This window comes from Oikopleura dioica, chromosome 2 (genome assembly GCF_907165135.1).
Source record: "Oikopleura dioica chromosome 2, OKI2018_I68_1.0, whole genome shotgun sequence".
Taxonomy (NCBI): domain Eukaryota; kingdom Metazoa; phylum Chordata; class Appendicularia; order Copelata; family Oikopleuridae; genus Oikopleura; species Oikopleura dioica.
This window is the reverse complement of record NC_137292.1, coordinates 14,597,503-14,610,785: the sequence shown is the minus strand read 5'-3', so window position 1 is coordinate 14,610,785 and position 13,283 is coordinate 14,597,503. Positions and strand designations below refer to the sequence as shown.

General features: G+C 44.5%; 4 protein-coding genes across 5 annotated transcripts; 1 reads left to right on the top strand and 3 right to left on the bottom strand.

Moving 5' to 3' along the window:
- Positions 1-1,773, top strand: LOC145698987 (sulfide:quinone oxidoreductase, mitochondrial-like). The gene is made up of 5 exons (XM_081776233.1): positions 1-403; positions 441-772; positions 846-1,427; positions 1,467-1,587; positions 1,638-1,773. Exons 1-5 carry the CDS (start codon positions 281-283, stop codon positions 1,737-1,739), a joined length of 1,260 nt encoding a protein of 419 aa, XP_081632359.1. The 5' UTR covers positions 1-280; the 3' UTR covers positions 1,740-1,773.
- A 52-nt stretch (positions 1,774-1,825) lies between these two features.
- On the bottom strand, positions 1,826-5,162 carry LOC145700568 (protein C-mannosyl-transferase DPY19L1-like). Of its 2 annotated transcripts, XM_081777860.1 has the most exons (8): positions 4,882-5,162; positions 4,520-4,835; positions 4,212-4,474; positions 3,272-3,430; positions 2,902-3,227; positions 2,676-2,861; positions 2,289-2,634; positions 1,826-2,246 (listed from the first exon to the last, which is right to left on the bottom strand). In XM_081777860.1, exons 1-8 carry the CDS (start codon positions 5,134-5,136, stop codon positions 2,004-2,006), a joined length of 2,094 nt encoding a protein of 697 aa, XP_081633986.1. In that variant the 5' UTR covers positions 5,137-5,162; the 3' UTR covers positions 1,826-2,003. The 2 variants fall into 2 exon arrangements, with proteins under 2 accessions (XP_081633986.1, XP_081633985.1); XM_081777859.1 differs by having other exon boundaries at positions 4,212-4,835.
- On the bottom strand, positions 5,158-6,144 carry LOC145700575 (uncharacterized). The gene is made up of 4 exons (XM_081777869.1): positions 6,043-6,144; positions 5,788-5,968; positions 5,391-5,744; positions 5,158-5,347 (listed from the first exon to the last, which is right to left on the bottom strand). Exons 1-4 carry the CDS (start codon positions 6,140-6,142, stop codon positions 5,167-5,169), a joined length of 816 nt encoding a protein of 271 aa, XP_081633995.1. The 5' UTR covers positions 6,143-6,144; the 3' UTR covers positions 5,158-5,166.
- Positions 6,145-6,170: 26 nt separating this feature from the next.
- LOC145700566 (cohesin subunit SA-2-like) lies at positions 6,171-13,227 on the bottom strand. The gene is made up of 11 exons (XM_081777857.1): positions 13,054-13,227; positions 12,492-12,881; positions 10,924-12,443; positions 10,634-10,880; positions 10,406-10,587; positions 10,141-10,364; positions 9,818-10,097; positions 9,622-9,778; positions 9,490-9,578; positions 6,401-6,464; positions 6,171-6,356 (listed from the first exon to the last, which is right to left on the bottom strand). Exons 1-11 carry the CDS (start codon positions 13,195-13,197, stop codon positions 6,339-6,341), a joined length of 3,315 nt encoding a protein of 1,104 aa, XP_081633983.1. The 5' UTR covers positions 13,198-13,227; the 3' UTR covers positions 6,171-6,338.
- Between the last annotated feature and the right edge of the window lie 56 nt (positions 13,228-13,283).

The window sequence follows — 13,283 nt, the reverse complement described above, 5'->3', positions numbered from 1 at the left end:
AACACACAAAACTGACCAAATCAAACAGCCAAAACAGTCAATGTTTCTCTAATCTAGAGCCTTTTTTCGCGATTTTACGAGACGATTTTACGATTTTGCCATTTACAGTACTCTTCGTTGATTTTCCTGAGCTTCGATTCGCCCGGAGGCTTCTGGAATCTTCTGTGTGTTTTTTGCAGACTGTCTTGTTGGAATTTGTCTTTTAGGGCGCACCCTAGAGAAGAGTTATAAAGTCATCGAGTGGAGAAAATCAAAGGAGCGGGTAGAAAAATAGAGAAAAATGAAGTTATCCACGCTGAACATTGCGAAAACACTGAGGCCGAAAGTCGTCATTGTCGGTGCTGGAAGCGGTGGAATGTCTACAGCCGCTAGGCTGGCAAGAAAAGGGCATTATGACATCACAGTAAGTCATTTCCCGGGACTTGTTTTTTCTATTTCAGGTTGTTGACCGGGCAGAAACGCACTACTACCAGCCCCTTTGGACTCTCGTCGGCGGTGGTCAGTTCAATCTTTCCGACTCTGGCAAACCGATCTCATCCTTGTTGCCGAAATCGGCCACTCATGTCAAAGAAAACGTCGCTTCTTTCCAACCCGCAGACAACAAAATAACTCTAGAGAACGGAAGCACGCTGAACTACGATGCACTTGTCTTGGCAACTGGGCTGGAGCTGAATTATGCCGGGGTGGAAGGCGCTAAAGAAGCACTCAAGGAAGATTTGAAGGTTTGCTCGAATTATTCGCCGGCTTACGTGCTCAAGACCTTCCCAGGAGAGTGGTTCACGCAGATCAAAAATGCGCTCCTAGATGGCCCCTAATGTAGAACCATTTCAATTAGCAATCAAGAGCTTCAAAGGAGGAAAAGCAGTCTTTACTTTTCCCCCAATGCCGATCAAATGCCCTGGTGCCCCTCAGAAGATCATGTGGATCGCCAATGACATTTGGAAAAACGACTCTTCTGTTGGAAAATACGAGCTTGAGTTCAATACATTTTTGCCTGTCATTTTCGGTGTGCCGAAATACGCCGAAGCGTTGATGAAACTGGTGGAATCGGAGAAAGTGAACTTGAATCGACAACACACTTTGGTCGAAGTGGATCATTTGAGCAATCTGGCAAAGTTCAAAAAAGCGGATGGAGAAATGTACGAAACAAATTACGACTTCCTGCATATAACTCCGAACCAGCGGCCGCTAAAACTCTTCCGCGACGATGAGTCGCAACTTACTGACGCTGCTGGATGGGTGTCTGTAAATGAAAAAAGCTTACAGCACACTGTTTACGAAAACATTTTTGGTGTCGGCGACTGTACTTCTATCCAAACGTCGAAAACTGCTGCTGCAATTACTTCTCAACACGCTATTCTTTGTGAGAACTTGGAGAAATTTTTCAATAAAGAAAAATTTAGTGAAGATTACGACGGTTACACTAGGTACTAGTTTATGTTCTTTTACATACTAAAACACCTTAGCTGTCCGTTGGTAACGAGTCAAAACACGTGTATAATGGCCGAGTTCGGCTTTGGCGGCGAAGTGATGGAATCTACATTTTTGAATCAGGGAAAGAATCGCTACTCTATGTACCTGACAAAGGTAATTTTGATACAACGCTCACTTTCATCCGAACTTTTTTATCTTTGTAGAAAGCAGCGATACCTTTTATCTACTGGCAATTGATGATGCGAGGACTTTGGGCGGGACCCAAGCCGCTAAAACCACTGACAAACCCATTCAACTGGAACTAGATATTCTTATTATACATTCGAGCTTATAAATAAAGAAATTATGAAGGAAGAACCATTGAATGTGAAATCCAATCATTCAATTCCAATTCAGGCACATTTTAGGTTTATTGCATCTCTCCGTGTCAGTGTAATAAATAAAGGAAGCACAAGTTTGGGAAGTCAGAAATTTCATAAAGTTGGAAGGCATTGAAAGGTCAGTACGGAAAAATCTAGGATTTTTAGCATTTCAGAACAGCATTTTTTTCATTTTCGTGGAACACTTTATTAAACTTTGGGATTTTTGACCACCTCTAAGATGTGATACGTTGGGTTTCTGAAGATGCGCTTGAAATAGGGAGCGGGGTCTTTGTGAATAGCGTGACAGACAGCTTCATTGCCTCGGAATTCTACATCTTCGATATCGTACATGTTTGCTAGGGAGCATGGTGTGCCCTTTCCGCGCACGCACCAGCCTTCTTCGAGGATGAAGTAGTCGACTTGCAAGTCCATTAGGGCTTTGTGCACAAGCTTAAGAAAAAATGAGTTGTCTGAAAGAAGGAAAAAGATTACCTCTGCTGGTCGTCTTGAAAACATCGTGTAGACTTGATAGGTTCTTTCTCTTAGCTCGGTGTCTTCGTAATGCGGGTGGTTGACAATTTTTCTCTTCGTGACTAGCTTAACCGTGGCCATGGTTGGCATCGAACCAGCAAAAGCAGCATCCTTGGCAATTTTACCGGAATCGCGGATGAACTCGAGGAGGTCTTCTTGCTGCGGGTTTTCGTACTCGCCGATTTTGCCCCATTGCGTTTGAATGTTACTGACACCGGTGAAGCCACCAATAGCGAGGAAAAGAATAAGAAGAGACACTTGGCGCTCACGGGGAATGAAAGAAAAGACTTTCTGAGAGGCGAGAAGGCTGGGAAATAGTTGAAAAATGATCTGAAAGTGAGGATATACCTGGCAACAATGCAGAGCTGCGGAGTCATGAAAAGCTTGAGACGCATGATCATAATTGCTAAACTTGTGAAAGCAAGGCCCTGGATGCATGTGTAGAGTTCCGCGGCTAGCGGCTTTGACTTTTCGGAGCCAGTGGATACAACTTCTGCTGGAGTAGACTCAGGGTTTTTCCACCAGGAGTATTCTCTTCAAAAACGGTCAATGGAAGCATTTTCAGAAAATTTACCTGTATAAAATAGTCGTTCCTAAAACAACTAAAACCGCAACGACAGCAGGAATCAAAGCAGTTTTTGTCAGTTTCTCGACAGTTTCCCACTCCAAGAAGTCGAATTCTTTCGCACATGTGTAGAGCTGAGTGTGGAAGTTCTTGTATGTCGAAAACTTTGCACGGAAGATGTCGAAGATATGCGAATCATCGGTGACTTGCAAAGCGGAGGCGATTGCATATTTGATTGAGAGGGTGCCGGCAACCCAGAGGACGAGCCAAATTGGGATTCGCAGGAAGATGTTGAGCTTTTCGAACTTGCTGTCGAAGTGAAGGAGAATAATGACCTGAGAAAGAAATAGAAGCTAATTGATACTCAATTAAAATTTACAGATAGAAGAGAAGACGCGAAGAACGAAGTAAGGAGCATAGAATTTCCACATTGAAGAACGTAATTGATTGCTAGAGCTGCTGCCTGGCCTTTGACGATGAGACTCATTTTGCCGGTGCCAATGAAGCCCAGCAAGTAAGTAGCCATAACGGATGCCGTCTTAGAATATGTTTAATCTCGTAATTCAAGTTATTATTTTCTATTTGATTCGTAATTTATTTGGGATACGCGTTTCGGCGACTATTGTGCCTTCATCAGTCCCTAGTACAGATATAAATTTCACAGCTCAGAAAAAAGAAAGAATACTCTCACCTAGAGTTGGACAATTTCGAATGAGATAGAAAGTTGAAAACAAAAGATGAAAACTCGCTTTCGCGGCAGATGTAATGGAGCGCCAGAGAAAGCGAGTTTCAAATGCTCCATTACAGAAATTTAACTTCAGCGAACTTGATCTGCTTATTTAAGCTTGGATCTTTTAATTTGATTGAAAACGCTTCACATAGAGTACGGTCTTTGTAGTACGGTTGATTGGAGATAACAGAAACGAGTTTGTGTTTGAAGCAGAAATTTGTTTTAATTCTAGCTCTAGAAGTCGTAGGTTTGTATTTAGGAGTGTCTGGCTCACTTAAATATTTGTCAAAGAGTTCCCTGAATTTTGGACACCTCAAAGTGTGGAAGAACATAGGAATGAAACTCGCTTTCTCTGGCGCTCCATTACATCTGCCGCGAAAGCGAGTTTTCATCTTTTGTTTTCAACTTTCTATCTCATTCGAAATTGTCCAACTCTAGGTGAGAGTATTCTTTCTTTTTTCTGAGCTGTGAAATTTATATCTGTACTAGGGACTGATGAAGGCACAATAGTCGCCGAAACGCGTATCCCAAATAAATTACGAATCAAATCATTATGAGAGGTCAACACTGACAATCTATTATTTTCTACCTGAGTGAGCAGGGCAAACTGCGCAAATTGCCAAGTGATCATAAATAGCGAAGTGAGCACGACAAGGGGAATAAACAAGCATGAACTGGTGGATGGAGCTTTGATGATTTTCGTAACGAGTAAAAGTTGAATGATGAGGAAGGGAAAGGACCAGCTCTCGCGGAGTGGCGGAGTCCACATGACACGCGTCGCTTCGCCATGGTTGAAAAAGTAGCAGCAGACAGAAATGATGCCACCCCAGAGACTTTCGGACACAGTTGCGCCTAATTCATGATAATAATCGTGGCCCTTTTGAAAGGGTATCTTACCGTAAACGAACACGCCAAACATCAAGAAGCCAGTCAGCCACCAAATCGGCCAGATATAGAAGTAGTGATCATCTCCTAGACCTTCGCAGCTTTGAACGGGCGTCTTGCCTTCACCACGGTTGATTTGCCAGCAATCCTGGGTCTTGATTTTGAGCGTTTTGGTCACGTGGTTGTAAACGCGCTTCACAGTGCCCCAGAAAAGCTCCGGCCAAAGGTTGAACCGTTTGAGAACATTGATGGTTTTTGGATGCTCGCTGACGTCGTCATTGATCATTCCATTGAAGCCGGCCCACCAAGATTCTGCGTCGACCATGTCCTGTAATCAATGAATATTTAGGATAGAATTTTTACTGAAAACAAACCTTGTAGTAAGAGTAATACAGCCCCATTTCTGTTCGAAAGGCCATATCGCGCTCCATCGTCGACAGATGCGAAAAGTGCTTTTCGTTTTCAAACAAGACTTCCACATGGAATTTATTCAGCAAACCACTGACCAGGGCGAGAAGAAAACAACCGACTCCCCATTTTGTAATCGAAGACGCTTTCTTCTGGGCTTGTTTTTTCGATGCCACTTTCGATTTCGGCGACTTATCTAAGGCTTTCGCCTTTTTTGACATTCTGAAAGTTCAAAAATCATTATTTTTAATTTATCTGGCCGTGGCTGCGGCCCAGTCGATTCTGTTGAACTTTTTAGATTGTTTTTGCCAGGAATAAATCAGGAAAATGATGAATCCGTAAATGATTCCCCAAGAGGTAGTCCATTTATAAATGTCTCGGAAAGTAATTAAATCCAAACTTCCAGAAACAACTTTGTAAAAGAGTCGATTTCTAAAGGTGATTTTATTCGGCGAAATGAGAAAAGCTCTTTTACCTCGGCTTCAAATCTTCAAATTGATAGTTTGATATTCTTTTGTTGAGCTCTTTCAGCTCGGCTTCGGATAAATCCTCATTTGGCACACCGGCGTTAATAACTTCAACTGAACCACTGACCGGCAGGCCCGTTTCTTCGGCTACTACCATTCCGTGAAAATCTTGAATGCTATTCAGGTCTTCGACAACTCCAAGCACAACCCGTTCACGTGAGGAAGGGAGGTTTCCAAGGGGCTCGCGGTCGAAATAGGGGCACGCGCCGAGGGATACTAACAGCTCCACGCCAGCACTATCCTTTTCAATCGACACCAGACCGGAGTTATGATGACCCAAGAAGAAATTCGGATGAGAATCACTTGAATAATTAGTTTTTTTTTTCATCAAAAATTCGAAATAACCTTGACGAGTCGAATATCAGCCTCTCATAATCGATAAACTTAATAACTCCAGCGGATCTCGGATCTTCCCTGCTTCCTGTGAGTAAAAAATCTTTTTCGACCATCCCTTTTATCGGGCCGATCATCCATCCCGGTTCCGATTTTATTTTTTCAAAGATTTTCGCAGTCGGGGCTTTTGCATGTTTTTGAAATGCGTTAATTTCGCCTAAAGCTTTCAGGTCTAAGTGACAAAACATAAAAACGATCCTTGATAAGCGTTATCGAATAAGGAAATGTTGACGCGCTTTGCCGGCGAGTTTGAAATCGAAAAATCAAGCCAAATGCGCTTATTTCCACTTATTGGAGCTCTGAGCATTTTTTCTGAATGTTGAATTTATTGCAAGTTCACTGAGAAGTCCTTTCGGAAGTTTCGGAAAGAAGAGGGAAAGAAAGGATAATGAATAAGGATAATGAAAGTTCAGTAAGGAATAGTTCTAGGAGCTGACTCTTCTGGGAGCAGGTTTTTGGCAGTATTTTGCTGGAAGAAAGGTTTCGTTTTTCATCATGTAGTGTTAATGCTGTTGGTACGACTAACGGAATAAGGTAATTTTCAGTCGAATTTTGTTGAACTCACCTGGTTCGTTGAATGAAACTGTTGCTGCGAGTTTTGGTACTGGTGGTGGCTTGTCTCATCAAATCTGAAACAATGAAAATAAGTGGTACTCCTTCAATTGAAGATTATGGGTTCTTGGTTACACGTAAAAAAAATTGCTGGCTGCTGGCAATGCTTGGAATGCAGAATTTGAATTTATCAATTTTGGGATGTGAAAAGTAATTTGAACTATGTGGAGCTGCATTTGTGAACTCTATTAATTTTGCTTTTTATCGCTTCTTGCGCGAGTTGGTTGAGCTTGCATTGCCGGTCATCGAGTCTGATTGTTTTCTTAGCTAGGTTTGAATCTTTTCTCAAATGAGAAGCCTTTCTTTTTATGCCCGAAAAATAAAAACCCTTCCTTCGCTCTCGCATGTAGCGACTTGGCGGAGAACAAACGGTGCCGATGTCTGAGATCATATCGGAGGAAGCGCATTGTCCGATTCCCGTGTGAGCTTGAAAGCTCGCATTTCCAGCATCGCTGTACTCAGACTCATCTTCGGACATTCGTTCTATCGCTCGGCTAGAAGAAGAGTATGTCCGTGGTCTCGTTGAAGGATTCGACATATTGACAGCTCGTGAAGAAGAAGAATAGGTGCGCATGTTACTGCTTCTATCAGTTGAGATCGCAATACTTTGGCTCTCAAGAATACGTTCAGTTGGTCTTTGCTCTTCCAATTCTTCATCGGGTGTACCGTACTCGTCGCTCTCAGCTTGTGGAGAGTGATACTGAGTATCAACTGGATTCTCCATATCATATGCCGCGGTAGACGCGCGAGACTTTTCAAGGGTCAACAAGAATAGAAGACGTAAAAAAAGTATTTACTTTATATATTTATATATTATAAGTTGAACCGCTTTCCTGTGAAGAGAATGCCGAGGCTTCTGACATCTCCGAATCGGACTCTTCCTTGATCTCCAAATGAACTCTGGCATCCAGAGACTTTCTTTGCGACTGCTGATTAGTTCGCAGTTCATCGACATGCATTCTATCCGAGCCTCCAATGCTGATTTCGTCGTTTTCAGGCACTGGCTTCAAACGTCGACGAGCGGGAGTCGGTGTAGGTGGCTCTTGAGCAGTTGGGACGACTTCGGAACGGCGGCGGAAGGAGCGAGTCCGCTTCTGGGAGACAACAGGGCTCTGGGAGCTGGAGGACGTAGACGTAGTCGCAACCGTCGTTGAAGGAGTTTGTGGGTACTCTATGTGTCGCGTATCCGAGCTAAGAACACTATCTCTCGCTGGATTCTTTTGAGAGCCTTTCTTTCTTCGAATACCCTGAGCTCGAACAAAATTTGTGGGAGTCACCATTCCCTCAGTTTCCATCATGTTCGGCTCGTTATTTTCCTTCTCACTTTGATCATTCTTCTCCGACTCGCTTTCAACAATCTGCAGCTCTCCCACAGACGAACTTACGTGATCATCTGATGGCGATTCAAGCTCAAACCCAGTTTCCATCTGTACTCGTTCTTGTGAGGCAGTTCGATGGGAGGACTGACTCTTCCGGGGAGACATTGCAGGTGGCTTCTGAAATTGAGTTTTCTTCCGGGCACCACGAGCCCTTTCTGGTGACATTTCAGCGGAAGCGATTATTGTTTCCTGAAGAGAGGAATTCCCAGTAGACCAAGTAGAAGTTTGCTTTTCTTTATCCGGTACAATTTCTTGTGTCTGTTCTTTTTCTGAGTCAGAAGTGTCGAACGAATGCATCTTGCGTCGTCGACCAGGGCGCGCCTTTACTATTGGTGTAGTAGGCTCGCGTTGTACCGGAGCTGGAGCGTTTTCCTTGTCGCTGTCTTTCTTTTTATCAGAATCGTCTTCGGAATCCGATTTAGCTTCCATCGTCGTTTCAAGAGCAGATTCCGAGGATGGATCCTCATTACGAGCACGTCGAGCTCGTCCTCGTCGAATAACAGTTGGTTCGGATTTTTCTGGAGAAACATCGGGAGCTTCTTCGACCTGGGATTGCTCATCTTCGGATTCCGAGGTCGAGATATTATCTCGAATTCTTCGTCGACCAGGTCGATTTAAGATTGGCTCCGAGGGATCAGATTGAAGACCGCTCGGACCTGGCTCGGAATTTTGTGTTTCAGGAGATTTTGAAACAATGGATCTGTGATGACGGGATCGAGGCCGACCAAGTCTTTTGATCACCGGAGTCTTTTGCGTGGCCTCAGTTTCGGTCGCACTTCCTGAGTCCGAATCAGATGTATCTTTACTATCACGATGAGACAAATTCTGACTCTTAGATCGTCGGTGTCCGCCTTGTCTTTTTGATTTGACTTTTGGAGTTTCTGGTGCTTCCGTCTCTGTTGCGCTTCCAGAATCATCTTCTTCTTGACCCTCCTCGCTTTCACTATCTGGCCGGTTGGTGAACCTTGCGCGTTTCTTTAAAACCGGCTTGATAATAGGAATTTTAGGAGATTGAGTTTGAGTCTGCTCCTCAGCGAGAAAGTCTCTAAAATCAGTTGCGGTTGGTGAATCGTTTTTCTGAGCTTGAATCTGGCTAACTCGGGGTTTGAAATCTTCTTCCACTTCCGACGCTTCAGATTCGGTGTTTCCATGAATCTCGGACTGCTGGAGGCGGTTGTTGATGTCCTCCATGTCTTCATCTGTAGTCTCGCCGTCGTTTCTGTCAGCAACATTCTCATACTGAGTATTTCCTGCACTATTATCCTGAGAAGGACTGACAGTTGCATTATCTGTGCTGCTTTTATCATTAAAAAGCCCTCTACCGACTGAGCTTCCGGTAGTACTCTCTTTCTGACTTTCTTGGAAGCGGACTCTACGGGACGAGGTTCCCCGGCCTTTTTCGGGGTCGATGCCTTGGCCTGCTGGTGTGGACTGGGGAACGCCTCTTAGTTTACGCGGCTTTTTGGCGCTTATTTCTACCGCCGGAGTCGAAATCGAAAGTGCGCCTATTTCTGCGGTAGGCGGAGTATAGTCTTGAATTTGCCGTTTGCGAGGCTTTAGAACTCCTCGAATACTGCTCGAACTTTTAGTGAGGGTGCTTGATCTTGTTGCAGGAGTCTCTGTTGATGCTGCTGACCCGGGAGTTGACGTCACGTTACTGTACCTTGAGGACTGATTTTGTTGCCGAGGAATGGCAGTGGATTCCATGTAGCTATGGTGGGTTGACATACCAGCAGTAATATCCGATGCGGCCTAGAATCATGTTAATTGATTATAAAAAAAAGTCGTTTCCTACGGAATCATTGGACATGATGGAACTATTGGATAGACGCCGTTGACGATTCTGCATAGACTGTTGTTGAGCAGGGACAAATTGAGGTGTTTGGTTGACTCGATGAGCTCCTCGGGCCGGGACATTGCGCAGCCTTCCTTCTGTTGGGACCAAAGTGTTCCTAAAAGAGTTGAACCTGATGTTCAATTCCTGGCTTTACCGGTAAGTGACGAAAGGAATCCAGTACTCCTCTTCTTCAGCAGGCTCGACCCCTTGAGGAAGTCTTCGTTTGAGGTGATTAACGATGACTGGTCGATCCTGTTTGATGAGCTTCGTCGAGAATTCGGTCAGCACGTCCAAGAAGCTCATGTAGCGAGGCAAATTCTCTCCAGGATAGACCTTGCATGCAAATTCAATGCCCCATTTGTGAAGTTCACTGACAGCATCGCGAGTTCGGTTTGTATCGAGGCCGAATGTGAGAGCAAAACGACGGGCAAGTTCTTAATCATTCGGTAAGGTCGAATATTTTTCTGAATTTTATACCTTTCAACTGAGCAAAGTCTTGGGATGACTTGTCCAAGACACCATTATTCTGATCCAATAGATTGAGGTACATCTTTTGGAGGGCAGTAACGAGCGTATAGGCAGAGGTTCCTTGATCGATATTTCGAGTTTTGGAAATTGCTTCTTTGATTATGTCTCCGTAATCTTGGTAACATTTCAAGTAGTGCATCAACACTTCGGCTCCGTGAACCATGTCGATCCACCTAAATTTCTGTAAGAAAAAGTAATTGAACAAACGCCATACTTCCACGCAAAAAGCTTGCAATAAGCCGCAAGGAAACGTCGGCGCTTGACGAGATCCTGATTTTTGTCAGCGCGGCTTTCGGTCGTATTTTTGGCGGATCCATTCATCGCTGGTTCAAATACGTAAGTGCCCAAGAACATTTTGAAGCACTCGATGAGACTGTCACCGGCAGAGGTAATCAGCTATAAAACATTCACTTTTTATTTTGTCATGTATAAAAAGTCTTACGGGCTCAAAGATAGGATTATGAGCGATTTGTGGCGCAAAGAGTTGGAGAACATCGACAGTATTGCAGTAGACTGACTCGTGCGTTTCCTTAGGCAATGAAGATTTGAGCAAAATCTCTGCGTACTCAAGCATTTGGTCGACCATGAATCGGAGATTTCGAAGGACTCTTTCTTGATCGTCGATTTGACCTTCTTCAATTTTGATCTTCCACCAGCAGCAGTCGGTGAAGATCATGTTCATCAGAGAACTAAAATGTTTCTCAAGACAAAAGCTAAAGAGCATTTTCTTACCTTGTTAGCCCAGCATCAAGCTGAATAAAATTCATTCCATTTTCATTCGCCATGATTCTTGACTTCAACAATTCGATCGCGGTCATTCCCAATCCCTTGTGAGTCAAATCATTCTTTCCAGAAAGCAATGAAAGTCGCCGGGCAAGAGTTCCAAGAACGGCTGTATCTTCTCCACTCAACTCATTTTCATTCTGCTGCATAAAGTTGATCGTCTGGACAAAGTTATCGTTCAAATGATCGACAAGAAGAGTAACAGCCGAGTGCACTTTTGTACAGATCGTGGCGTCAGGATTTGCCAAATACGCGAACGTTTCTGAAACCTCCACTAGAATCTCTTCAACAGCGTGTTTTTTAACAATCTGCTTCAATTCGTGAAGCAGCTCGTCGAGGAACTTCTCCCCTCGGTTCACCGTGTAGCTGTCCAAATCGAAGAATCGCGGGATTTGAAGCAGTAAAATAATCTTCTCGCGATCAGTTCCAAACTTGGCGAAAAGCTTGGGCAGCGATTCAATGAGCTCGTCGGTAAGCAACGATCGGTCTTCTGCGACTTTTGTTCTAGCGCTCTGGCCAGTGTGCTTTTTCTGGTGACCGCCTGTTCTTCCGGCGGGTGGTTGGCCACTGGCAGCTTGCTTGACAGTTCGGACGAGAAGATCAACAAGCGCGGTTTCGTCCTGATGCTTCAGTGCGCTGTCGTCATCGAGCAAAAGTTGCGTCATGCATTCCCAGTCCTTTAGCAAACTCGGATTCACGTCCCAAAGCGCGTCGACCAGATACGTCGTGTGCTGATGAATGTCTGCGTCTGTGTAGAACTGGACGAGATTGATAAAATGTGGTGCGTTCTTTGATCGTCGCTTTCCCCGCCTTGTGAACGAATTTTCTTCATAGCCAGTTCCTGTGAGCAGATTTTTGTTCAAAAACTCAGCAGCTGCCACAGCGATCGGGCGGTGGACGTGGAAGACCAGTTGGTAAATACTTTCGCAATCTTCGTCAGAGAAATCGAGGCTCAGCTCAAGGCGATTGACGAGGACATTTGTGAGAGCCTTGATGGCGGCAACGGCGCATTCTTGATCCACATCGCAGGTCATAGAAATTAGCCGCTTCTTGAATCGTTTGGTGAAAAGAGCCAAATCTTGGCACAGCTCTCGATCTTTGAACAGCGCGCCCAGAGCGGTCAAGCACGATCGTCGGACTTCCTTTGACTTGTCGTTCAACAACCAGCCGACGTATTTCAAATATTGGTCGGATAGAAAGACCTTGGGAAAAGTCTTCATCCACACGGAAATTTCGTCCATGCAAATGACTCGGATTTCTGGGCAAATGTCTCGGTAGCGCATGATGAAGATATCTTTGAAGACATTGTTGAGAAACTGTTCGACTTCTTGTTGATGCCCTTCGAGCTCTGTTTTCCTGTCGCTCAACATATCCAGTGCGTCCTGAGATCTTTCGCCGCCCATTTTGGAGTACTCGATCTCGTATTGCTTCGAAGTGTCTTCGATTTCTTTATTGACGTTCAACGCGGCCTAGAATCATTATAATAAGAAATTCAGAAGATCTTGAAATCAGTTTACCTGGACAAGAGAAGACATCAACTTCATCGAGCAAAATGTGCCCGTGTGCCTAAAAGCACGGACAAAACTCTGCGACATTTCGATCAACAGTTGAAGAACGTAGTCCATCAAAAACTCGTCGTACAAAAGTTCGCCTTCGTAGCATTTCGTGGCGATTTGAGTGATGATCTCTGACAGGCAGCTTTTGAAGCGACGAAATTGGTTCGTCGAGATGATCAGTGGGTACTCGCTCGTTTCTTCGCCGAATTCCGTCGTCATTGCTTTGAGGACTTCTTGGAATCCCCCGCCGATTCCCTGGTAGAGCTCGGTTGTCACTTTTCCTCGGCATCCAGATGCGTGGATGAAGAATTGAATGATCTCGAGCAGAGCAGTGTCTCGATCTCGCTGATAGAAAGGTTGAAAACAAAGATTTTTCCAAAGAAAAAATAAATTTCAATTTGTGCTCGAAAACCTGAGTCAGGGTTCTGAAAAAGCTACCCGCCATTAACTAACGTTTTTCAAGACCCTGACCCAGACTTTCTACACAGGTTGGCAAGCCTCGATTTAAACCCTTTTCCTGATACCGTTCAATCCATCCGCCGGCCAGTGTGTTCATCGGAAACTTTCCACTAAGAACAGCGCTGTACAAAGTCTCCTCCTCGACAGGCACGCTGCCCGATCTCCCACTGGAGATTTCCAGATGATCCCGACCTCTCTTCCCTTTCATTTCTAAAAGATACGAATTGGTGAAAAATCAGTCTCTTTCGCGAGAAGCAGCAGTTGCCCGAAATCAGGTGTGAGGGGCGCTGAAAA